At 31.5% G+C, this 26244-nt stretch overlaps 6 protein-coding genes across 8 annotated transcripts; 3 read left to right on the top strand and 3 right to left on the bottom strand.

Annotated features, from left to right (window-relative positions):
* Positions 1 to 3934: 3934 nt before the first annotated feature.
* LOC111275724 (autophagy-related protein 18f-like) lies at positions 3935 to 11163 on the top strand. 2 transcript variants are annotated; one of them, XM_022861226.2, is made up of 8 exons: positions 3935 to 4837; positions 6634 to 7089; positions 7168 to 7587; positions 7934 to 8170; positions 8264 to 9091; positions 9417 to 9583; positions 9918 to 10283; positions 10905 to 11163. In XM_022861226.2, the coding sequence occupies exons 1-7, from the start codon at positions 4643 to 4645 to the stop codon at positions 10279 to 10281; spliced, it is 2667 nt and encodes an 888-aa protein (XP_022716961.2). In that variant the 5' UTR covers positions 3935 to 4642; the 3' UTR covers positions 10282 to 10283; positions 10905 to 11163. The 2 variants fall into 2 exon arrangements, with proteins under 2 accessions (XP_022716961.2, XP_089610769.1); XM_089754643.1 differs by lacking the exon at positions 10905 to 11163 and having other exon boundaries at positions 9417 to 9668; positions 9918 to 10287.
* On the top strand, positions 10142 to 15328 carry LOC111275725 (putative galacturonosyltransferase 12). Of its 2 annotated transcripts, XM_089754644.1 has the most exons (7): positions 10142 to 10283; positions 12937 to 13110; positions 13308 to 13363; positions 13495 to 13650; positions 13750 to 14340; positions 14434 to 14736; positions 14837 to 15328. In XM_089754644.1, the coding sequence occupies exons 1-7, from the start codon at positions 10259 to 10261 to the stop codon at positions 15119 to 15121; spliced, it is 1590 nt and encodes a 529-aa protein (XP_089610770.1). In that variant the 5' UTR covers positions 10142 to 10258; the 3' UTR covers positions 15122 to 15328. The 2 variants fall into 2 exon arrangements, with proteins under 2 accessions (XP_089610770.1, XP_022716962.1); XM_022861227.2 differs by lacking the exon at positions 10142 to 10283 and having other exon boundaries at positions 12758 to 13110.
* A 677-nt stretch (positions 15329 to 16005) lies between these two features.
* On the bottom strand, positions 16006 to 17176 carry LOC111275726 (plant/protein (DUF1995)). Its single transcript, XM_022861229.2, has one exon. The coding sequence runs from the start codon at positions 17159 to 17161 to the stop codon at positions 16148 to 16150; it is 1014 nt and encodes a 337-aa protein (XP_022716964.1). The 5' UTR covers positions 17162 to 17176; the 3' UTR covers positions 16006 to 16147.
* Positions 17177 to 17608: 432 nt separating this feature from the next.
* On the bottom strand, positions 17609 to 20215 carry LOC111275727 (transcription factor ILR3-like). Its single transcript, XM_022861230.2, has 5 exons — positions 19949 to 20215; positions 19063 to 19125; positions 18446 to 18523; positions 18197 to 18359; positions 17609 to 18050 (listed from the first exon to the last, which is right to left on the bottom strand). The coding sequence occupies exons 1-5, from the start codon at positions 20086 to 20088 to the stop codon at positions 17781 to 17783; spliced, it is 714 nt and encodes a 237-aa protein (XP_022716965.1). The 5' UTR covers positions 20089 to 20215; the 3' UTR covers positions 17609 to 17780.
* A 1398-nt stretch (positions 20216 to 21613) lies between these two features.
* LOC111276461 (thioredoxin-like protein CXXS1) lies at positions 21614 to 22970 on the bottom strand. Its single transcript, XM_022862206.2, has 3 exons — positions 22798 to 22970; positions 22446 to 22568; positions 21614 to 22075 (listed from the first exon to the last, which is right to left on the bottom strand). The coding sequence occupies exons 1-3, from the start codon at positions 22897 to 22899 to the stop codon at positions 21920 to 21922; spliced, it is 381 nt and encodes a 126-aa protein (XP_022717941.1). The 5' UTR covers positions 22900 to 22970; the 3' UTR covers positions 21614 to 21919.
* A 2171-nt stretch (positions 22971 to 25141) lies between these two features.
* On the top strand, positions 25142 to 26236 carry PNSL3 (PsbQ-like 1). The gene is made up of 3 exons (XM_022861234.2): positions 25142 to 25479; positions 25630 to 25916; positions 25993 to 26236. The coding sequence occupies exons 1-3, from the start codon at positions 25203 to 25205 to the stop codon at positions 26089 to 26091; spliced, it is 663 nt and encodes a 220-aa protein (XP_022716969.1). The 5' UTR covers positions 25142 to 25202; the 3' UTR covers positions 26092 to 26236.
* Positions 26237 to 26244: the final 8 nt, after the last annotated feature.

The following is a 26244-nucleotide window of genomic DNA, read 5'->3' as shown; positions in this document are numbered from 1 at the left end:
TGGTCGATTAATTTTGAATCGAATTATTCACAATCAAATTAATTGAATTATATTATTTTATTTTTGTTAATCGAATCAAAATTATGAATTTTAAAAATTAATAAACATCATTTAATTCAATCAATTCGATTAATTTTTTTTGATTAACCAAATAATAAATGTATTTATGTTAAATTATATTTTAAATTATTAATTTTTTATATTTTAAACAAATTAAATAAAATTATTTAATAAAATATTCAAATATTAAAATATTATGTTAAAAATTCTAACAAATTATTAAATTAAGTGATTCATTTCATGCATTTTTCATTTTATATTTGGAGTATGTTATATTTCTATTAAAATTTTAGTTAATTTAATTAATTCAATTGTTAAACTAAATTAACTAAAAATCAAAATTTTTCTAAAATCGATTAAAACTAATTCAATAACCGATCGATTAATTGAATTAAATCGATTTAATTAGTTAATTTAATTAAAATCAAATTATGAACACTCTTAATTAGGCATTTTGTTTATTAATTTCCTACTATCTTAATTACCAAATTATGAATGATTTTGTTAGATTTTTATGTTTTTCGGGGTTGAAAATGAAGCTTATTTGGATGAAAGAGATAGTGTGACGAGAGGGGTCCTCGTTGATTTTCTATACTTGGTTTGAGAAATTAACCACCACAATCGAGTTGGAAAAACCTTCAATTTTTTTGTCATTTTATCAGTAAAGTGATCTTTCAAAAAATTTATTAGATATATCGAAAAGGCCAAGTAAGCCTTGGTGGCACCGAATTGTATTAGCCAATTTCAAGTATTGTCATCATCAGCATTGTCAATAGGCAAATGCTTGGCTCTTCACATAAGAAAGTTAGGGTTGCGTGTGTGTGGTATATATAGGTTTCGGATTAATTTAAATTAATTAATTTTGAATTAATAATGTGTTTTATTTTTGTATCAAAAGAATAAAATATAATCGTATCTTTGTAAACCATCAACAATAGACCCATCAAAAGAGGCATTTATACGTCTTAGATAAGTGAGGCCTACATCTCGTATTGGGCTAGCTTCCCACATCCGAAAGTTTGTGTATGTGTGATTTACATGGGATTTGTCATTAATACAAATCAATCAGTTTTAAATTAATAACATATCCTCTCTCAATAAAAAAAAAAAAGTAAATTTGAAATGCCCTAATGACAATTAAAGCTAGTTAGAAGGATTTTTTTTTTATATTTGAAATTATTAAAATTTAAATTTTGATCGTTAAAATTAAGAGTTTAATATTTTATTAATTGATGTAATTTAATTAAATTATACAAAATTTTTATAATTATTATAAATTTATTCGAGTTGATTTTCGTAACATAAGAGTTACATACATGATCATCCAATTGAAGGAATAACTATAAGTCTATAATCCAATTTTGGAAGCAATCAAAAAGCAAACATACCCCAAAAAGGTCAAGATTTGGAGCACAAGCTTTGTACTTGAACATATTTGGGAACCTTGTTTTGCTTATGTTGTTTTGTAGCACAAACTTGCAAGAATAACCAAATCCCATGCCTTTTGCCATGAAGGTTCAAACTTTGCAATTTCTAATTGTTGTTAGCAACTAATTATTAACTAAATAGAGAATGTAGTATTTTATTTACCTTGGACCTTCTATTTTAGTCATTCATAAATCGGATTTTGGATTTTATTTTATTAGATGAAGGCACCATACTTTAATATAACAACTTTTAAACAATGCATCAAAAAATAAAATACTATTATAGAATTTTCACCAAAAGTTTTATTATTTTACCTGAAATTCTAAAAATTAAATTTAATTATCATATCATCAAAGAATTGATTCAATCGTTTAATTCATTTATCTTAAGAATGTCAATAGGTAAAGTATGAAAAAAGTAAATCATTTTTAATCTTTATCTCTGAATTTTTATATTATATACATCTTTATATCCAAACTCAATAAATATCTTAAATTTATTTTCATTCCTATCATTGCTGGGTGTTTGATGGGTATAAGTAATTCTTATATTTATAGCTTTAAAAAAATAAAAATATATATTTTTAGCTTTTTTTTATATTTTAATTTTGTATATTTAAGTAACTTTTTTATAAATATATATTAGTATATATTTTTCAATAAAAATATATTATTTTTAAGTAATCTAAAATAATAATTTATATTATTTAATAAAAAAATATTTATTAAATATACATAAAAATATATACAGGATACAAATACAAATCATGTATTATATTATTCACTTTCGTCATTGTATCTAATATCGATTCGTATTTTCATCTCTATAATCATAATATAATATCTATCAACATTCATATTCAAATAAAAAATTGAATTCTTCGTTTAATATAGGTAAAATTGATATCTTTAATTCATCTCAATAATAAAAGATTTTAAATTAAAAAATCGTTAATTTGACATTACCGTTATCCAATTAGTATTTTTTTTTTTAAGAATCTAAGGTGAATCTCTGCTTTAAATTTATATATGCCCCATAAAAGAGAATTAGAGTAAAATTAGTGCTTAGAATATACCGCTTAGAAAATTAATATTATGCTTGAGAATCAAGAAAACTTGCCATAAAAGAAAAAAAAAAACCCTTAAAATTCCACCCCCAATTCAGCAATTTTTTATCTGAACCTCTTTGAATCAGGAAATTGTTCAACCGTGTAAGAAACTTTTGTTCATCCACTCGCTGTTCCTTTCAAACCCTTACACTCGCCTCACTTAAGCAGCACGTTTCTACTAAGTAGACGGTTGTAATAACGAGTAATATCCTTTCTCTACTCGCGGCGGTGCTTTCGGCCTACAAAATAATTTTACCACGTTTTCTTATTGTCCTAAAAATTTTTGGAAAAAGGAAATAAAATTAATTTAAGCAAAGAAAAATTAATTTTTTATTAGAAAAAAAAAAAAACAGAAATTGTTAAAAGAAGTATTTATTATTTGTAAATTGAATGTGTCAAGATATTAAGTTCATGCATGGTTTTCTCATTAAAAATTTGATGAAATTAACTTGTAAAATGAATCTTAACCATAAAAATTTTTATTGATGTGATCAAATCCATTGAATCCAGGCTTCCATTCAATGTAATTTTTTTTTTAAATTGAGTGTTTTCAATGTACTAATTACTTTTATAAATTGATAATTAATGATTAAAATTTTATTTAAATAATTAATAAAAAAATTTTATTACGTTATCACGTTGTTTTAAGATTAAATAGTTATTTTTTTCGTAACATAAAACTTAAATTTTCATGCTATGGACATCATCATGCATGAAAATTTCATGGGAAATAAAACTTTAGGGGTTCTTAATTATTATTTGATATGCATGTTTTTTATTATATCAATCTAAAAACCATTTGCATAACAAAAATTAATTGATATACTAAACCTAATCTTGAGTGTTAATTAAAAAATAAAAGATTACATAAGCATAATCAAAATAAATATACATGCTTTATTTAATTTTGCATGTTATCATTTATGAATTATTTAAATATGTAAAATTACACGAATATTTGATTTAATAATTGATATTTAATTTTTTTTAAAAGCATGTTTTTTTCCTCTTAAATAAAAAAATAAAAATAATGACAAAACATGTTTTCTTGATCTTTCACATTCTCAATTAAGTGTGACATAAAAGTTGTTGTTTAATTCATAATTTTATAATAAAAAATTATCTTTAGTATGAAAATCTATAAATATTTGTTTTTTTTACACATAAATGTAATTTACTTTCACATTTTTAATCCTATAAAGAGAGGGAAAAGGAAAAAAAAAAAAGTCAAGAACCAACAAAGAGTAATATAAAGAGGAAATCCAATTGCCAAAGCAAAAGCAAAATAATAATAAAAAAAAAGCCCTTTAAAAATACAACCTTTGAATTGAATTTTTTGAGAGACTTAAAAAAAAAGAAAAACAACAAAAAATACAAATTGTTTTCTTCATTATCCATTTTCTTTCTCTCTCTAAAATCTTTCATATTTCTTCTCTCATTCTCTCTCTTTCATCGGATCGTTTCCTAAATTTTCGCTCCAAAAACCCTAAAAAACATTCCCTAGCAATCATAATTTTTTGTTTCCACTTTTTAATTCCCATTTTTATTTGTTCAAAAATTAAATTATTTCCCAAAAAAATTCTTTCTTTATTTTGCGTGTAATATTTTTTAATTTTTTCGTTTAATTCCAATCAAAACCTTTTCGAAAATTTTAATTTGTGCTAATAAATTTTTGGGTTTTCAAACAAGAAAAACGAGAATCAAAATAAAAAACGGTGTTTTTTTTTTTTGTTTTGTTTGTATTCAAAGTTTGTTTCTTTTTAGTTTTCCTTTAATTTTCTGTAAAAAATTTGGCTTTATGTTTTTTAAATGGAGACACTTGTAACCTGAAAATTTCTTCAATTAAGAGGCTGTTTCTGTCTGGGTTTTCATCAATTCCTCTTAATTTCTCAAAAAAAAAAAAAAAAAACCCAGCTATTTTTTAATTAGAAAAAGGAACAACGTTTGGGCTTGTGTTGAAAAGAGAAATTAGGGAATTATCATAGGGAATTTTGATTTTTCTGATAGTTTCAATTTAGGGTTTTGCTTAATTGGGTGTCTGGGATTATGAGGAATAGTGATGGACAAGGGCAATCTAAAACGCAAGGTGGGGGTGTCGTTTCAAGGTCAGCTCGGAGTTCATTACGTGCCATTTCAAGTTACTTAAGGATCGTTTCCTCCGGGGCTTCCACCGTGGCACGTTCGGCGGTTTCGGTGGCGTCATCGATTGTGGATAGGGAAGATGATTCTGGTTATGATCAGGTAAGAAACAAAAGAATTTTTTTAAAAATTTTTGACGATTTTTAGGTATTCCATGCGGAATTTGTTATGGAATTAGAAAGCTTTCTTGAGTCCAATTTGGGTTTTCTAAAAAAAATTGTTTAAGTATACTAAGTATGCCATGAGTTTTGTTGTAGAATTGGAACGTTATAGTGGATTTAAATTTTTGTAAGACGAAAAGGAGAGCTTCTTTAAGTTCAATTTGGGATTTCCTTAAAAACAATTTTTTGTAGAATTTTAGTATACCCTTGTTGAGTTTGTTAAAATGACAAAAAGTTTTAATTTTGGGTTTTGTTTTGGTTATAGGTAGTATGATTTTGAGTTTAGTTTGGTGAAGATATTATCTTGCGCTTTAAATTTGGTATTTACTCTATTTTGAGAATTTTAAATATGGCAATATTGTTGTAGATTTTGAAGTTTTTAGGGGCTTTAATTTTTTTTAATTCAGCTTTTTTTTTAATTAATGTTATTAGTAGTGTGTTTCGGTGGTTTTTAGTTTGGTTAAAATTTTCTGAATTTTAATCAGGCCCCTTGTGTCTAATACATATACATATACATACATACATACATACATACATATACATATATATATATATAACACGTGTGCCCTTAGGTGTTAATTTTGTTTTGAGAAGTCAAAGTTGTGATCAGTGGTGTGATTTTTGGGTGCAAGTGTAACTTGAAGAGAGATGAGATGTTAGCTTTAATGTCCAATCTATTGGAATGCTTAACTATTTGATTATATGATTTATATAATCCCCTTAGGTTTTGTATCATTCTTGGAAATCAAATAAATTTCTACACAAATAAGTAAGATTAAGATTGGGTGGTTTGCTCTGAAAAGCTTACTCTTTTCATTAGAAGCCACTTGCCAACTGGTCTAAATGTGGTTAAACCTAAATATTTGGTTGATAGTACTTTTCATAAGATGACCGATATAATTAAGAATACGTGAAGCTTCCAGCCTCGTACTTCCGTTAGTTACTATAGCACCAAAATATGTTGTTAGGATTGGTTGGAAAGTTTTTAGTTGGCTGTTGGTCGGCATGTTTGTTTGTTTCACACTGTGAAACTTTTCAACGTACTATTGTCATGAATGTTAATCTTTTTGCCAGTAGTCTTTTGTAATTTTTGGCTGATTCTTGTGATTCTACTTTATTTGGCTTTATAAGAGGGCTTACCACGTGTTTTTGATGACCTAACAGTCGGGAAATTTGGAGGGTTTTGTTGTTTGGATCATTGTTTTGTAATGACTGAACTCTTGTCTGTAATGGTTGATATAAAAGAGGAGTTTTTGTTGTTATAAAATCAGATCTGTAGTAGGATGCAACACATTTGAATACTTGATTGATGAATGGTTTTTTCGGTTATGATCAGTTACAGGTTTTATTCTCTTTAATACATAGATTAATATAGAGAACTTGGTAAAGAAAGTTGGAGCTTTGGATGGAATTTGCAGGAGTTAATGTGATTAATTAGATTTCATTAATAAGCGATTATGTTTCCCTTTTAAAGATGCCCATCCATAAGGCTGTCTTATAGCTGTCCTCTCTCTTTCTCTCTCCACTCCCTCCCCTCTTTTTGGGATTTCTGATAATGTTGTCAAAGCCGGACATAGCAAAACATTATGTAAATCAAATTGCAACAAGCTATCCTTCCTTTGCCCAGTTCATAATTGATGCATGTAGAAGATATACTATTAGGTTGGTGCTTTAAAATTGAGCATAGAGCAGATATGACTAATATCATATTCCTCTGTCAAATTTTATGACGTAAAGGTACGTTGGGCTGGCTTTGACAAGTTAGAAGGTGAGGAAGACATCATTCGACAAGTTCTTCTGCTTGGTTATCAGTCTGGTTTCCAGGTTTGGGACATTGAAGAAGCTGATAATGTCCGTGACTTGGTTTCAAGACGTGATGGTCCTGTTTCATTTATGCAAATGCTACCCAAACCAGTAGTGGCGAAGAGATCAGGAGACAAGTTTGCAGACAGCCGCCCCCTTTTGGTAGTTTGTGCTGATGGGTCCCTCTCCGTGGGTACTCACATTCAGGATGGTTCTTGCAATGGAAGTATCCCTCACAACCATGATTCAGGGAATGGTAGCGTTGTGCCTACCACTGTCCAGTTTTATTCCTTGAGATCTCAATCTTATGTACATATGCTAAAGTTCAGATCAGTTGTTTATTCTGTAAGGTGCAGTTCTCGAATTGTTGCTATAGCTCAAGCAGCTCAGGTATGTAACCTTATGCATATTTTTTTGATCACCTTTATGACTACTCAGAGTTTTAGAACAAAGTTTTATATCTTGCAGATACATTGTTTTGATGCCAGAACATTAGAGAGGGAATATACCATTCTTACCAATCCTATAGTCACAGGTTGCCCTGGTTCTGGAGGTATAGGTTATGGACCTCTAGCAGTTGGTCCTAGGTGGCTGGCTTATAGTGGAAGTGCAGTTGTAGGTTCCAATAGTGGACGTGTCAGTCCACAACATCTTACACCTTCTGCAAGTTTCCCTGGTTTTTCTTCAAATGGGAGCCTGGTTGCGCACTATGCAAAAGAATCAAGCAAGCAACTAGCTGCTGGGATTGTGACCTTAGGAGACATGGGATATAAGAAACTGTCAAGATATCTGCCTGATTCATACAATTCTCTGCAATCGGGAAGTCCTGGCTGGAAAGGCAATGGAACTTTTAATGGTCATTCGCTGGATGCTGATAACATTGGAATGGTACATATTCTTCTCCCCAAGTTTGATTAAACCTGCAATTGAGACTAGTATTTTCATGCCCCGTTTTTCAGTTCTCTTGTGCATAATTGTCACCATAGTCTTTGATTTCACATCTGCAAGTTGCTAATCTTGTGTTCTGTTAGACTTGTTTAAAATTTTTTTGTTCAATATCATATGTATTACTATATATCTTTTATTTTGAGGCTTGCATTTCCTCTTATTAAGCACATATTACTAAATAACTCTTTAAGTTGTGCTCTCTCATGTGCCAATTATATTTGTGAAAAGGATGGAAGCAAAACCATTTTTACATACCACTTTATTATTTTTTCCATGGGCTTATCAGGTCATTGTCAGAGATATTGTCAGGAAAGTTGTTATTGCTCAGTTTAGGGCACACAAAAGTCCTATTTCAGCATTATGCTTTGATCCTAGTGGGACCCTTCTTGTGACGGCTTCAGTTCAAGGTCATAATATCAATGTGTTCAAGATTATGCCTGGACTTCAAGGAAGCTCTTCTGCGAGTGATGAACCAGCATCATATACACATCTCTACCGGCTGCAGCGTGGTTTTACGAATGCTGTAAGAACAACATTAAGTTTTAGTATAATTCTTACCTGTTTTAGCGCCTTTAGTTTTTTTCTTGATCTTTTTTCTATTCTTTTGAGATTTCAGGTAATACAAGATATTAGTTTCAGTGATGATAGCAACTTGGTTATGATTAGTTCTTCAAGAGGGACAAGCCATCTATTTGCTATCAATCCAATGGGAGGATCTGTAAGTTTTCAGCCTGGTGATACTGGTTTTGGTCCTAAAAATAGCAGTTTGGGTGTTATGACAAAGCCACAAGTTCGTTGGCCGCCTAATTTAGGAGTACAAGCACCTACTCAAACAAGCCTTTGTGCATCTGGACCCCCGGTGACACTTTCAGTTGTTAGCAGAATAAGGAATGGAAATAATGGCTGGAGAGGCACTGTAACTGGTGCTGCAGCAGCTGCAACTGGCAGGATGGGTTCATTTTCGGGGGCCATTGCTTCCTCTTTCCACAACTGCAAAGGCAATAATTTTTTGTTTGCTGAGAGCAGCTCTTTGAAGACAAAATACCTTCTGGTTTTCTCTCCTTCTGGATATATGATACAGTATGCTTTACGACTATCGGCTGACTGTGATTCAACACCAGTTGTTTCTGGATTAAACACAGCATATGAGTCAACTGCAGAATGTGATGGAAGGTTATTTGTCGAGGCAATGCAGAAGTGGAATATATGTCAGAAACACACCCGAAGGGAGCGAGAAGATAATATAGACATATATGGTGATAATGGAACATCAGACAACAGTAAAGTATATCCTGAAGAAATAAAAAAGGGAACTATGTATCCCAACCCGTCTGATACCATTGACAAAGCAAATGCTAACCCTGAGGAAAAACGTAATTTGTATATTTCAGAAGCTGAACTGCAGATGCATCAAGCTCGAGCACCATTGTGGGCAAAACCAGAGGTATTACTCTGTGGTTAGGAATTTCTTAGATGTTTGTTTGTGGAGATATGCTTATGCTTGAAGGTGCCAGCTAGCTTAGTTGGTATAGTCCTTTGGTGGTTATGCCTAGGACCTGTGATTACATCTCACCTTCACTAGGGACTGTGTGTCTGTGCACATGCAGGTGTTGTGGAGGAGTTTGTTGAGAGGAAAAGGGGGGGGGGGGGGGGGGGGAGAGGGGAGGGATTATCCCTTGTTCTGCAAGTTCGGCCATTGTAAATTGAATACTGAGTTTTTTTTTTTTTTTAAATAAATTTAACTTTCTTCCTGTTTTATTTCTTTCCAGATATACTTTCAATCAATGGTGATGGATGGCATCAAAATAGCTGAAGAAAATGGTTTTGAAGGGGAAATAGAAATTGAAAGGTTTCCAACTCGCATGATTGAAGCTCGGTCAAAAGACTTAGTTCCAGTTTTTGACTACCTTCAAACTCCTAAATTCCAGCAAGCAAGGTGTGCTGAAAGCTATTTATGTCTACCTAAGTTACTGATTCTAAGGATGCATGTCAATTCTTTTTTTACCTGCGCAGAAGTCGAGGTATTTGAGCTTTTTGGTTCATAAAATATCATTTTGAAAGAATGCATCATACATGCAAGTGAAGGAGTAGTTAATTACATGGTATATGATCTATTAATTTAATCAATTGGCTAATGTGTATCAGGCTTTTGGTTTCTTTACCCTTTGCTTTTCTCTGCTTTTTTACCAAAGACTATTTCTTACAACTGTTTGATTTGCTTATGTTGACTTTCATGGATAACTCATTAACTCTTATCCTCTGGTTTACAGGATTCCAACTGTAGATAGCAATTGCAATGGACGCCTGCTGCATCAGAGGTCTGGGCTATCTGAAAATGGCCGGCTTTCATGTAGAAGTAGCTCTGGCTCTCTGGACTCAATGACTGAAAATGGTGCTGCAGTTGCTGAACTTCACAATGGCATCGAAGAAACTAGTTTGAATGGTCCTCAGATGCCTATAGGAGCCAAGGGCTTTGTAAATAACAGTGACAGCCCTAAAACCAAAACTCGGCTTGAGATTGTAAATAATAGAGAGAGCTCAAGAATGGAAGCTCAACTCAAGTTTGTAAATAATAACAGTGAGGACCTCAAGATGGAGAATCATTTTGAAGATGAAGGTGATGAGTTTGATTAGAGGTAATCTTATTATTTATAGTCTAATTTCTTTGTTGAATGTTAGAATAAATGTGTCCAAACTTTTCATCTTCATGAGCATGTATACACCTCAAAAGGATAACTTAGCTAAGTTAAAATCACAAGGTTCATCCACACCTGGATGTTTGATATTCGTTGTGATACATACTGATATGGTACCATCTACCTGACTTGGAGGCTTCTGTTATCACTCGTCATTTTAAGGTGTCTTCACTTTTCATACCATTCAAGGTCTGCACATACCGCACAGTGGGACATTTTCCACATGCTAATTGTTTCCTGTATGTACTTAATTTGGAATCTTGCAATGAATGCTTAGATTATAAACTTTCCTGCTTGAACATGGTGTGACCGTGGCTTTATTAAGTCAGCTTGAGACAAAGCAGTTTTAAATATACTTTCCTGCTTGAATATGGTGTGAATCGTCCTGTTCTTAAGTTGCGTGAGACAAAACAATTTTAAATATTGATCTGTTGTACCTAACCCATCTTAATCCTTTAATTTTTTCATGTTATGCCTCTAGTAAATTGATTTGATGATAAGCTTTCCGTGTTATGATTGTGATCATGAATTGAAATTTGGGGCCATTCTCTCCTGTTTCAGGTGTGCACTTATTCTTTTTGATTCCCCAGAGGCTCTGATTGACAGAATTAATATTATGGGGTGGCAATGTAAACAAGAGGCAATAGGGGGCTTGACTGTGAAGAGGAATTGTGGATTTATGTTGTTGGGTTTTTCATATATTGAAATTTGTAAATAACAGACAATGAATTCCCAATATTAGTTGTGATATGTAAATAATAGCATTACCTTATAACCCCAACTCGCTTCTATTCTATTAATTAAAAAAGTTTATTTGTTACCATTCATGTTAGATTTTGATCAACTTCTTGGTGTAGCTTTTCCATGTTGCATGTTGCATCGGTAGGGTGTTGAATTTTTCGTTTTAGTATGATATGAGTTCAACTCCTGGTCGTCTCAAATGTAAAAAATAAATATATATTTATAACTTAATGATAGTAACTAAATGTTTAACCGACATGATTAAACTTAGATTAATTTTATATGATTGTTTTACAGGTAAATAGATTCCCTTTGACCAGGTGTTATTATAGCTTTCTTTTGATTTTAAATAAAGTTATGTTATAGCTTTCATTTGCATGAAAAAAAAAGTAGTTAAACATAATTTTCCTACAGGAAAAAATTAGCTTTCAAATCATTTCTATCACACCAGATTTAGGTTTAATTAACTAAATATACATCTTTTAATGGTAAGGGATTTTTAGGATTAGTAATTTTTTCTTTGAGATGGTTTAAGTAAATTTATTTATATTAAATATAGTAAATTTATGATAAATTAGTTTTTTTCATTCTTTTAATGAATTCAAACTCGAGATAATAAATAAAATAAAATAATAGAAAAAGATTTTATAAGTCTGGATCTTGATTCTTTCATTCATTTAAAAATAAAAAATTAGTAGATAAAAGAAAAATTAATTTTCAATGTTAGAAAGAAAAAGTTTGGTCTCTATGCATATTGGCTTGATTTTTAAAAAGAAAAATGGAAGAATTCCAGTTATAAACAGTGAAGGGAAATTCAAAATTTTTTCTCTATTGCTAAAGAAATTTTCACTCCAATTCTTCCTACCAACACAAAACCTGTCATAAATTTTCAAGTATAATTGATGAGGCTTATCCCAAAATGACTACTTTTCGTATTTCATGATTCAAAGTAATGATTCATAAGTATGAATTCAAGTCTTTTTATTGCATAGATGGTGGTATTGTATGATTTTAATTCAACGTACTTAAAAGGATTCTTTAAGTATGGTGGTATTGTATGATTTTGATTCATCGTATCTGATGGTCTGAACAAATGATTCATGAGAATGAATTCAAAGAACATGATGCTTAAAGTTTTCTCCAATGAATGTTGTTTGTATGATACAAAAAATTATGTAGATATTCCTGTGTTTTCACCCCAACAACCAAAGTCCTTCTGAATCAAATCCCACTTGAGACAGACTACAGAAACAGAAAGAGAATGTCATTTTCCATTTCTCATTTTTTCCCCTACAAATGCATAAAACCTTCATTTGTAGGCAAAGCTCAGTTACACCAAACAAAATTTCCCATTATTTTTTTTCCAGGTTTGTTTTTTATTATCTCTCAACTTTAGCATGAGATAAAGAGTCAAATACTTTATCAACAGATCACGCTACTGTTGGCGATCTTTTAACTTCCCTACTTCAAAACCAAGCCAAATCTCCAAACTCAACAAAACAAAGTCTCATGTCTTTTTCTCTTTAACAACCCTTTCTTCTAAAATTCCAGGGAGAAGTGGAAAACCCCCCATTGCATATTTAGCCTGTATGCTAAGCAAGGTTAGGTAACTGACAGCTACAATTTAGACACCCTTTCAAAATTCTTCCTTTTTACAGCATTTCCTGACTTGGGTTTCACCCAGTTCTTGTTCTTCAGCTCAATTCAATTTGCCAAATGAACTGTTCAGAAGAACTCTAGAGGATACCCCCGAGGCTTTGTTTGGCTTGTTTTTGTTGCTGTTTTGGTTCTGTTTAAGACAAGAAATTAACAATGCAGCTTCATATCTCACCAAGTTTGAGGCATGTAACAGTACTTCCGGCGAAAGGTGTAAGAGAATTCATTAAAGTCAAGGTTGGTTCAGGACGGGTTTCCTATCGAATGCTTTTCTATTCACTTCTCTTCTCCACATTCCTTCTTCGGTTTGTCTTTGTTTTGTCAACTGTTGATAGCATTGATGGAGATCATTCCAAGTGTTCCACCATTGGTAAGTTTTCTTAAGACCTTATCAGATAACCATTGTTTTTAGCAGCATTCATGTTGCATGTTTTACAATATTTGAGAGAGTGAATAACAAAGCAATTCAGATTCCAATGTTGCAGTTGTCAGATTACCAGGATAATGTAATATTATTACATAAATTTTAACATAAAATTTGATTTCTTTTTTTTTAATTTATGATAGGTTGCTTGGGAAAAAGAATAGGACCAAGGATCTTGGGAAGAAGGATTGAGTCAAATGTAAATTCCTAGCCTCATTCTAGTTATTATTAACAAATTATTTCATTGATTTTTATTTGTTCAAATATTAGATAATAATTAAGAATATCATTCTTTTTAAGTAATGGCAATGAGTTTGTGGGTTATTGAAGGTCCCAGAGGTGATATACCAGATACTAGATGAACCTGTAAGAAAAGATGAAGTACAAGGAAAAACTGATATTCCTCAGACATTAGAAAAGTTTATGGCTGAAATGAAAGAAGGCAGATCAGATGCAAAAACCTTTGCTCTAAGGCTTAGAGAAATGGTATTCATTTGAATTTTTTTTTTCTTATATTTATATATTGTAGTTAATCAATGAAGAGAAACATTGTTCCTGATAAACAACTTGACATTTTTTTTTCAGGTAGTTCTACTTGAACAAAGAACCAGAACAGCTAAAATCCAAGAATATTTGTACCGCCATGTAGCATCCAGCAGCATACCAAAACAGTTGCATTGCTTAGCACTAAAGCTAGCCAATGAACACTCCAACAATGCCGCTGCTCGCCTCCAGCTCCCCTCAGCAGAACTCGTTCCTGCCCTTGTCGATAATTCTTACTTCCACTTCGTCCTTGCCTCAGATAATGTGCTTGCAGCCTCAGTTGTTGGAACATCCCTTGCAAAAAACGCGTTACGCCCTGAAAAATTTGTGCTACACATAATAACAGATAGGAAAACTTACTCCCCAATGCAGGCCTGGTTTTCATTGCATCCTTTAGCACCTGCTATAATTGAAGTTAAGGCATTGCATCAATTTGATTGGATTTCAAAAGGGAAGGTTCCTGTTTTGGAAGCAATGGAAAAAGATCAAAGGGTAAGGTCACAGTTCAGAGGGGGGTCATCAGCAATTGTAGCAAATAATACCGAGAAGCCTCAAGTTATCGCAGCAAAACTACAAGCACTCAGTCCTAAGTACAACTCCTTGATGAATCACATTCGGATACATTTGCCAGAGGTAAAGTATAAACAACATTTTGAATTAAGCGGATGGAAAGGAAAGATATATTTCAAGTACTAATGACCTTTCTCAACGACATTTTCTTTGCAGTTGTTTCCCAGCCTAAACAAGGTTGTCTTCCTAGATGATGACATTGTGATACAAACTGATCTATCACCTCTATGGGACATTGATATGAATGGAAAAGTTAATGGGGCGGTGGAAACATGTAGGGGTGAAGATTCATTTGTCATGTCAAAACGGTTCAAGAGCTATCTCAATTTCTCCCATCCTTTGATTGCAAAGAATTTTGATCCTAATGAATGTGCATGGGCATATGGCATGAACATTTTTGATCTGGATGCTTGGAGGAAGACCAACATTAGCCTTACATACTATCACTGGCTTGAAGAGGCAAGTTCCATTATCAATATCTTCTATTTTAGTAACCTTTAAATATTGATTTTAGATAAACTGGTTTCGGTATCCTGACTGATTCAATTAACCGCTGCAGAACTTGAAATCAGACCTCAGTTTGTGGCAACTTGGCACTTTACCCCCTGGTCTAATTGCATTCCATGGTCATGTTCATGTTATTGATCCCTTTTGGCACATGTTGGGATTGGGGTACCAAGATAATACAACTTTAGCTGATGCTGAAACAGCTGGGGTCATCCATTTCAATGGAAGAGCAAAACCTTGGCTAGACATAGCCTTCCCTCAACTTCGACCTTTATGGGCCAAATATATCGATTTCTCTGATAAATTCATCAAGGGTTGTCATATTAGGGCATCTTAACAAGGATTTTGAGAGAGTGCAGTTACCATAATGATGATAAAATACATGTTTGTATATGAGAAAGAAGAGAAGAGAGAGTTCTTTACAAATTCAAGGCCTTCAAACTTCAATATAGATTCTGAAATGATAACAGCAACAATAAAGAAATTGTTGTAGCACACCAAAAATGTCTTGAAGATGCAAAACCTTTCTGATTCTTGAGACTTATACCACAAGGCATCTTTGCCACGAGATTAATCAACTAAACATGAAATTAGATAATGATAGTTGTGATATTTATCAATAAAAAATAACAAGAAAACATCTAAGATTGTGTCAAAGAGAGCCAAAGTTTCAATGCTTAAGTGTACTTTACTAATGATTAACCTTCTTTCAGAAATTCCACAGGGCAACTGCAAAACCTGTAATGCACATTAACTAACAGTATCAATTGATCAAGCAAAGATGCATTCATACATTTATGGTAATCCAGTGTTTCCTTAAGGTAATGATGGTAACAGAAGTGGCTAGTGAGCTATAACATCAAATTCAAAGGATTCAACCATTAACACCAACAAGTTCAATAGGTTGCCGACTTTTTGAGCAATAAGGCAAGTTCAACTGCTTGATATGTCCATTTGACATTTTTTGTTTTCACACAAAAGGACAAAGGAAAATAACCAAACAACATTAGACATGTGCAATTTTTCATTGCTATTTGGCAATAAGAAGTTTATTGTCTATATTCCCAATCCTTCTTTCATGTTTCTCCCCAGTCCATTTCTGACAGCATTCAGCAATCCTCCATATCCAACAAGGGAGTTGCTGTTATAGGAAAATTCTCATACCAGAACACACAAAATATCAGTCTCAATGACTGTAGAAAAGTACAAGAAAGTCAAATTCAGAGAAGCACACGTTCAATACAAGTAGTGGTCAATCAGAATGCAATTGATGCATCGGAAAATTTTCAACAGATAGCCTGTAAAACTACTCAATCATGAGGGGAAAGATCATGATAGATCGAACTTCAAAATCCAACAACAATTACTTCTTTCCAGTAACATTAGACACCAAATCTCTCAAGAACTTGGCAGATTTTGTAATAGGTGAATTGATAGCCATCAAATTGTACAACACATTCTCAACTTCCTCAATGCCTGGCCGCGACTTGAACCTTGAAACTACCTTCAATTCACCATTTTCTTCAACAAAAACTGCCCATTGTTCTCCACTCAAGACCCCATTTCTCACACACTTGAAAACCATTCCTTTCCTTTTACTCAAAACACCCCTAACCTCTAACCCCATAAATGAATAAATCACATCAACAGATCCTACAAATCCCTTCAAATAACCAAAACCACTCTCTTCCTCAGAACCCCATTTAGGATTGAAAATCACCAATGGCTTTGGATACAAACTGTCAGCTATTGTTTTTATAGCAGCAAGCTGAGATGGCTCTGGTGCCAAAAAAACTGCTACATCAGCAGAACTCAAAACTCTGTTGTTTCTGTTAACAGAAGGTAAGTCAATATGATCAACATGGCTCAATGAACATGATTCAAATGCTTGAATTCCAGCTTCTTTTAAGCTAACATTAGGCCAAAGAGCTAAAATCTCAACCAAAGAACCTTTCCTTTTGATGGACATATCTTTAAAGATATCAAGAACTAATTGAATAAGAGAAGATGGTGAGTCATCAATGAGTGGGATTTCAACTTGAAACCTGGGTTGTTTTAGCTTCTTGAGCTTGCCTGCTAGCTTGGGATTGTTGAGAGGCTTCTCTAAACAGGTGGAAAGGCATGTTTTGGCTTGAAGAATGGCATCTTCTTTGGACGAGGGAGGTGTAGGTGAGGAAAGAGAGGAGTATATTGATAGAGAGTGAATCTTGTGCTTGTAGGAGGCATTTGGGTTGATGAAAGAGAGATGGGAAAGATGATTGTACGGATGGGGAGGGAATGGAGTCTCGCTTTTGGAGGTTTGAAGAGTAAGCTTGAGAAAATTGGAAGCCATTTTAGGAGGCTTCAACTGAGTGAGGAGCTGGTGGCTTGAGAACATAGTTAGTTGAAAGATGGTCTAAAAAGATAAGATATAATTGGCGTTTTGCAACCACACAAAAATTTTTCCAGTAATTACTTTTTTAAAAAATCCATATTTAACATTATTATCTTGAAGTCTCATTTTCTGGAGCAAACTTGAATTATTTTCATGTCGGCTTTTCCCATCGGATCAAACTTAAACGATAGGGGAACCTACAATTTGGGGGTAATCTGAACCATTCTGATTTACTACTTAGATCATAACCCATTTCCAATCTCATTACAAAAGTTACCTGAGGGCTTTGAGCCTCATATAGGTAAGATCCTAAGGCCATACCCAGGCTGAAAAGCTCAATAGCTTCTCTGTTTGGTTCCAAATTATCTTTGGTAGAGTTGAGGTCAACTGAATTGCTTGTATATAACCAGAGGCTTATAGAACAGAGAAACATTGGACAGACAGATGAAATTATTAAAAATTTACATGTGATTACCAGCATCAAATTATAGGGGTACAATGACAGTCACCCAACAAATCCAGTTAGAAACTTCAGTAACAACTAAAACAGCCCAGAACAATGACAAAATGAATACACTTGTTTGCATCAAAATGCAAACCCAAATCATTGAAGGTTGCCGGCTTACGCAACTGGAGGGCGGAGTACATGATCCTGTGAGGTATCCACTGCTGCAGGTGGCATGAACTGCCACATGGCAACTCCAGGATAACCAATGAAAGGAACCAACTTGTTCCCAGGAGCTTGACCTTGGGCAGCAGCAAATGCAGCAGGGATTGCAGGTGCGGGAGGAATGAAGCTAGGTTGTGCATTAATGGCTTTGAGTTGCTGCTCCAGCTTTTCCTTCTCTGCCTTAAGCCTCTGCTTTTCGTCACGAAGCTCATTCTTTTCAGCCTACAAACAGAGGAAATACAGTTTAGTATGATGCAGCAGATATGTTTTTTTAATCATTTTCAAGATAACAACAGTTTCCAAATAGTAAAGTGCATGCTAAAGATTTTACAATATTTTAACAAAAAAAAACCCTCAGGCAGTCTCACCTTCAACTCTTTAATCCTTTCCTGGAGACTTGAATTCGAATCCTTCAATTTCTGGGCTTCACCTCTTAATTGGGTCACCATTCGAACAGCATCAATCAAAATAGCAGCCTTATCTGTTTTGGGAGGCCTTCCAGGTTCCAAAATAGAACCCAGCTCCATAAACCTGTTATTTAAACAATGCTGAATATTCATGCTATGCAGAGAAAGAAAGAAAGTAAAGAAAACGCAAGAGAAGAGAGATGGGAGTACTTGTCATTTAGCCTATCCCTACGCAACTTCTCCCTGCATGCTTTGGAGCTAGATGGGTTGCACGATTCAGATCTAACCCTGTAACAGGAAATAAAATAAGAGGTAAGATTCCTCTGATATCAAGCTTTAGTCAAGTCAGTTTTTTGTTAACATGATTGAACATTTGTAGATACTGAGTCAATTATTTCAATAACAAAGCAAAGGAATATTCAAGAAGATTCTCAAGCTCATGCTACATCTAAATCATCTTATTGATGCTGCTAGACTGACAGTATTTCCTGCTTACTTGAAAAACTATATGGTATTGCAACAGGTTAAAAGCTAACAAAAACTAAAATGCTTTAGCTCTTCAAAAGTAAATGCCCCTAGATATTATCTTACTTTTGTCTAATCAATATCTCATGGCCAGAAGTATGCCCAAAAGTTTGGAATACTTTTATGTGATTCCTTTAATAAAGCTATTCTAAGCTCACCAAATCAGTTCTTAAAATTTTTCTAAACATACATACGAGAAAATAAGAAGTGAAAACCAACTCATCATGAAAGTGGAACCGGTGATAGATTTTTTTTTCAAATCTCTAGCAGATCGAAGAGAGCATGTAAAGACAGAATAGTACCTCTTCTTTGAACCAGATTCCTTAAGGCCATCTGAATCCCCAAATGAGCCATCAATGTCCACACTAGGAACACATCATACCACACAAGAAAGAAAATATGAGAAACAAAAGCTACAAGATATCCAAGTGAACATAGTACAAGCCAATGTTAGAAGAACAGCTCCCCACCCCCAAAAAAAGGAGAGAGAAAATTTCACTTGCCAACAATACAGAAGCACAACATGGTTGTCAAGGTTAAGTGAAAACAACAAAGAAGTGGAAGATCTACACTGGAATGAAAGTTATAAATGTTCCAAAAGGAAACTCCTCAAAACAGATAAAGAGGTCATAATTAAAACAACTTCTTAACCAAATATACGATTTCAGAACCGATGTTTTTCTTTCGTTCAAAATTCCAAGATATGGTGGATAAAGCATCAAATACTGGTATACATAGGAGCAATGACTAAGGACCTCAATTAGGCTCTTGATAGCATTTCAAAGAAGTTAATCCCAGATATGCTAATACCCTCCCAATGGATCAGAATTCATATTCCATAAATATCTCAAAGACCCAAGAAGCAAGAATCAAAATCTCATACTCCATATAAACAACATGCCTAATCAAGTGCACATCAAAACTGTAATTGCACAGTAACTACAACGGGACACCCTAATCAACCTTTCCATGAAACGCAGTTCATGCATCATACATAAAAAAAAAAAATCCATGAAAAAAATGGTGCAAAATCAGAACTTTATGACAAATTCCAAGAAAATAATCAGATTAAACAAAATAAAAAACCCCAGATGATTAAAATAATTGCAAAACAAAAACAATTAATCAAATAAAAAAAGTGCAAAACCCTAATTGAAAATTAGAGAGAGAGAGATATTTTGGGGATACCTAACAACATTAGAAGGGGCATTAATTGGCTGTGCGGACCAAGAAAAACCAGAATAAGGTCCGTCAGGGACAGGGATATCGTCGATCATGGTTGCGTAATCAAAGTGAGACCAATAATTGGAGTTTTCAGGGGACACCATTCTGCACTGACTTTGAATTTCGCTGGAAAGTTTCAAGAGTTTTGTTTGATTTTCCAGCTTTGAAAAAGAGAGGGGTTCTGTTTGGGAGGACAGAAAATAAAAGGTGGTCTCCCCTTTTGAGAAAAAAAAAAAAAGAAAAAAAAAAAAAAAAGAAAGGAGATTGGGGAATGTGTGGAAAACGTTGGGGATTGGTGGAAAGTGGCGAGCCTATCAAGTTGGAAAATTGGGTTTTTTGGGCTTCAAAAGCCCAGTTTACAAGTTGGACCAAGTTTTAAGTTCTTTCATTATACCCTTTATTAAAATCGAAATATTTCAATTACAGAACATTTGATTTAATGATAAATATATAATTTTGATCAAAGATTTATATCCAAATTTTGAATTCATTCATTATCCAATTCAAATAAAATTTGAATTTAATTAATACATCAATTCAACTGTGCCAACAACTTTAATAGACTTTCAAATTTAATAAAATTTTAAATTTGAAATTTTAAAATCACGAATAAAATAAAAAATTATGAATAAAATAATTGAACAAGTAATCCCAAAATTATAATTGTGGGGCATTTGATAATAATAATTGTTGTTGTCCTATGCTACACGTTCATTCATGGCCCAATAAATTAATAAGAATTTTGATGCATACCATAGTAAATTTATTATTAGTGCACATCTAGTTGAAGGCAACTTTTGGTGACCTTATTATAAATTATGCTCCAACTTTTAGGAAATGTGAATTCCATGTTTCTTATACAAATCATATGTTTATACTTTTTGTTACTTTTGTTTTGCAAAATTACTCATATGCAAACCTTCCTTTTGGTTTATATTTTTGCTTTAATAATGAACTAATGGAGCCTATAGAAAGAAACTTTTCCTTGCTTTTAACTCAAAGTTGTCAATATCATATTGGATAATATTTCAATTTTTTTTAAAAAAATATGAGATATTTTCAGTATCAATTATTTTGATATATTATTTCAAAATTTTTGATTTAATACAAATATATTTATAAACATATATGAACATGTACATTATAATGTTATTAATAATCTACAAAACAAATATGCAATATATTAAAAAATCAAATAAATAAGTTTAAAAGCATAAGAAATAATATCATAAAATTTTCATAATATTTTTAAAATATTTAATTTGATCATATAATGTTTAAATAAGTATTTTTCATATAAGTATTGAGATAAAAACAAATAAATGAAAAAAATTAACCAAAACTTTGTGATTGTTAAACTTTATAAAATGAGTATAATTGTTTTCTTGAAAAAAAATTAAAATATTTATAAACTTTGGTTTGAAAAAATAAAGTATAAAAAATTAAAATAAAAAATAACAAAATCAATTTTTAAGGATTAGTTTGTCAATTAATTTTATTTTTATTAGGTTAAAAATAATTAAATAACAAAAAGCAAGTTAAAAACTACAAAATATATTCCACATACACATACCAATCAAAATATACTTTTTTTTACTAAAATTTACCAAAATAGGCCAAAACTAATGAAAACAATTGATCTTATCTGATATTAAATTCGATACAAAAAATTATTTTTAAATGTATCTTATTTTGATATAACTAAAGTGTACCAACTAATACGTTTGATACCAAAGTAAAATTAACAACTATGTTTTAACCCCTCAAACATAATCAAAATCAATATCAATATCAAAATGCAATCCTCAAATTTCTAAGAAAAGAAAGTGATAGTAATCCACTTCTTCAAGTTACAAGACAAACAAATCCAAACCCACAAAAAAAGAAATTGAAGGGATCAAACACTAAAAATCTTGTTTACAACATGTTTATATTTTATGTAGTTTTATTGGAGCGAATTTGATGAGCAAAATCTTCAACCCTTTTCCTTATCTCATCAGGATTGGCACCAACAAGCTTGTCAATAGGAGCTCCTTGCTTCATCAACAAAAAAGTTGGCATGGCCTTGATCTCCATCTTGGATGCTACCCCCTATTTGAGGATAAAAAATTTTCACAAAAACATGAATATATTATTAAGAAAAAAATATAAACATAACCCTTTGTTGTCATATGATTCAATGTTTTACAAGAAAAAAGTAATCAAGTACTAGAATTATAAGTTTATTTCATTTCATTTTTGTTTATTTTACTGGATTTGTCCTTGTAGGTAATTTGCAAGTGAGAACATACCAAAGTTCTCTATTTTCAAGGGCAATGACCATATAGATTCAAACAAAATATGATAAACATTTTGAAGTCCTGAATCATGTGAATATATCATTTTCTGATTATTCCGTTCATGTGTGATGTTATTATTTTGTGGTTAACGTGCATCATTCATAAATTTAAAGCAAAATTACCTTAACATCATCCACATCCACCGAAAGAAACAGAATATCTTGGTAGCTCAAGGCCAGTTCTTCAAAGAAAGGATTCATGGCCACTGAAGGCATGCACCAAGCAGCTGAAAAATGCACCATAACCTACAAAAATATTACAGAAAAATGAAACGAATCCACAATAAAGATTGACGAAAGATCAAACTTATACCATAAGTCTGAATATTTTGAATTTGAATACTTATTAAATTTGTTTCGATGCGTTTAAATATACCGGAAAAAAACAGTAATACTCAGTACTGCATAGATTACTTATACAATAGTAAGCATGCATGCAAATGAACAAAGGTTTGAAATGGAGAAGACGGCTTACAGGGCAGCCTTGATTGTTAGCTTGTTTGATGAAAAAATCCCAAGAGTCTTCTGACTCTATTTTAACAACTCTAGACTTCATTTTCTGAGTTTGCCTATCCATCTCTTCTTTCTTCCACTTCTCTCAACTGGGAATGTGTTGAAATTTATAGAGGGATTTGGATCAAGGTAGGTAACATCCAGCCATCAATGAACTGTTAGCTTGACCGTATTAAAATCGACTTTAAAATTAAAATTTCGAATTCAAATTTTAATTAATAAAAAAATAAGCATTATTGTTAAAATGGTTTTATCTCACATATAATTATATCTAATTTTTTATAATTTTATATTTAGATTGAGTTCTTTTACTTACAATCAATTTAAGTTAAATATTTAACATAACATCAAAATTAAGATTTTTTTCTATTTTTTTTTTCAAATCAGGATTTTCTTCTATTACACTTTCTAAATCAAGATTACTTTTTGTTATTTTTTCTAAATTTGTCACATGATAGATTTTTTTTATTTTCCTCTGACACGTAATAGGAAATGTTAAAGTGATTTTATCTTATATCTAATAAATATATAATTTTTTATAATTTTATATTCAAATTAGATCTCTTTATTTATTATTAATTGGTTTTAACATGATATCAAAATTAAAAAAATTTTTTATTGTCATTTCAAAATTTGTCAAGCAATAAATTTTTTTTCATTTCCATTTACATATGATAAGAATATGTTAAAATAATGTTATTATATATTTAATAAATATATAATTTTTTATAATTTTATATTCAGATAATAAAAAATTATTAAAATAATATTATTTTATATCTAATAAATATATAATTTTTTATAATTTTATACTTAAATTAAATTTTTTATTATTAATTAATTTTAAATTAAATACTTAACTTATTAATAATGAGGACTAGGCTCTTGGCTTCTTTCTTTGATGCTTTGGATTTCTTTAGTCTAATATTTTTATATATTTTTTAAATGATCAGATATTTTCAAGTTTTATATTTCCAAAAAAAAAAAAAAAAACCATCAAAATTTTCTAGTATGCAAAGGCTATGATGTTTCTTTGGCACAAATTTCAATGATTTGAAACCCACATGTTTTTCTCATTTGATTCAAGCAAGTCATCAATGATTAAGAAATTTATCCTTATCACCAATCACTTATGCAGACTCTCATTAAGTTAATAATAAATGCTAAGAGGAAACAAACTTTTGCCATGGCCTGCTTATTCATTTTCCTTTTCACACCAATGAGCCAATGGCACAAAATAAACATGCAGTTAAGCACTGTCCTAGGCCTACCTGTGTCAACTATGGTGTTAGAGTCATGCTGATGTGAGGTTGCCTTAAATCTTTGGCTGCTTAGCAAAAAATTATTTTTTATTTTAATATTTAAAATTATCAAAATTTAAATTTTAATAATTGAAATTAAAGTTTGCTTTTAATTGTTCAACTTTTAAGAATTTAGGTGAATTTTGCTGACTTAAAGTTGTACACCAATTTAACATTACACATGAATTTTTTGGGCCAAGCATTGTGTTTTAAACATAGATAAAGAGAAACATGTGATAAATATATAAGAAAATAATTACTTTCTCTTAAGATGAGAAAAAAATTGAAAAAATTAAAAATTAATTTAAAATTTTAATATTTGATTCAATTTGAATCAATTTTTTTATTCGATTTGAATTAAATTTAGATATTAAATATATATTAAGTTTGGATGAAAAACAAAAAAAAATGAATCGAATTGAATTATAATTTTTTTAATTTATATATATTTTTTTAATTTTTATAAAATAAAAATAATAATTTTATATAAAATTTACTTAAATATATTAAAATTTTATATTAAAATAATATATAAAAATAAAAAAATTTAAAAAATTAGTAAACTAAACCAAACAAATAAAATTTGATTTAATTAAATTCAAATAATATGAAAGCTCGATTTAAATTCAAATCAATTTTTAAAAATTTATAATATTATATAATATTTAAAAAATCAAAGTACATTTCATCTATTTCGAATCATTATCATCATTACTTGCTCTGTGAAGGAATAGCAAAGGAAATATAAAAATTAGTTTTTTTTTTTTTTTTTTTTTTATCTATAGATAATGGGTATTTTCCAAAACTTGAACCCAAAACTATTTGATCAAATGCAAGTTTTATCCCTTTTGGCTTAAATTAAAATTTGATAATTTGTTGAAGAAATGGATAAAAAAAATGAAATTCCAACCATGTTTGCAAAATGCCTATACTGTCCTTGATATGGATATCATTCTGGTGGTCAGTAGTTTCCGATGCTTGCAGAAAAGGATATAACTGAAATACAAAGAAGCCTCACTCGTATCAGTAACTTAACAGTATAACTCTTGCTCAATTTCTCATAAAAATGGCTCATTTAGCTAACTTAAATGGAATCACTGAGACCCTGACAGCCATTCTAAAGCTTCCTGGCATTCAAAGAACCCGGAAAACATCGAAAACAATTGGGTTTCTTGGCAAGAAAACAGAAAACTTCCATGAACAACCATTGCAGACTACCAGAAGAATGGCATTAGGCCTTGCTTCAATTGCTCTTGTTGGAACTTCTAGCAACAGTATCTCTCATGCTGAAGATAACGGCTATTGGATTACTGATCTTTTACCTGTTCCTTCTGTGGAAAACAGTAAGCTTTCCCATGATCATTTACTTGATACAAATGAACTTCCATTTTCCCTAGTGAATTCTGCTTGGTTTCTTTCTTGCTACTGTTCAATGCTTGTGATACAAAATGCATATGAAAAGAAATGTTCCATTTTTGTTTCCCAAATGACAGATATTGCAAATGAGAAGACCGGTACTCGTTCTTTTGTCAAGAAAGGACTCTATGTGGCTAATCTTAACACCAAAAACCGCATGTATAGGTTGAAGAAATATGCATTTGATCTTCTTGCAATGGAAGATTTGATTGGACCGGATACTCTGAATTATGTTAAGAAGTATTTGAGACTCAAGTCTACTGTTATGTACTATGATTTCGACAACATTATCTCTGCAGCAGCAGTTGATGATAAGCAACCTCTCACTACTTTGGCCAACAGATTATTTGACAGCTTTGAAAAGGTAAATCAATCTTTAAATGAAACTTGTCATCGATTTCAATGTTCAAGCTGCTTAAAATTTTCCATTTTGTTGGCAGCTTGAAGATGCAGTAAAGACACGTAACTTGCCCCAGACAGAATCATGTTATCAGGACACAAAAGTTATTCTCCAAGAGGTTATGGATCGGATGGCCTAAAGCTGCAGAATTTGCTTTTTCAATATTGGCAAAACTATATGCTCTGCATGTTGCAGCTCATTTCAACTAAAAGTACATTGGCATATATGATGTGGGAAAAGGGATAATGGTGTTTGATTTAGGTAAGAAGCAATTTTGGCAAAACAAAATAAA

Source organism: Durio zibethinus, chromosome 25 (genome assembly GCF_047325235.1).
Source record: "Durio zibethinus cultivar Kanyao isolate XHJ-2024 chromosome 25, ASM4732523v1, whole genome shotgun sequence".
Taxonomy (NCBI): Eukaryota; Viridiplantae; Streptophyta; class Magnoliopsida; order Malvales; family Malvaceae; genus Durio; species Durio zibethinus.
Note: the sequence above shows the minus strand (reverse complement) of the source record. Positions and strands in the feature narration are given on the sequence as shown.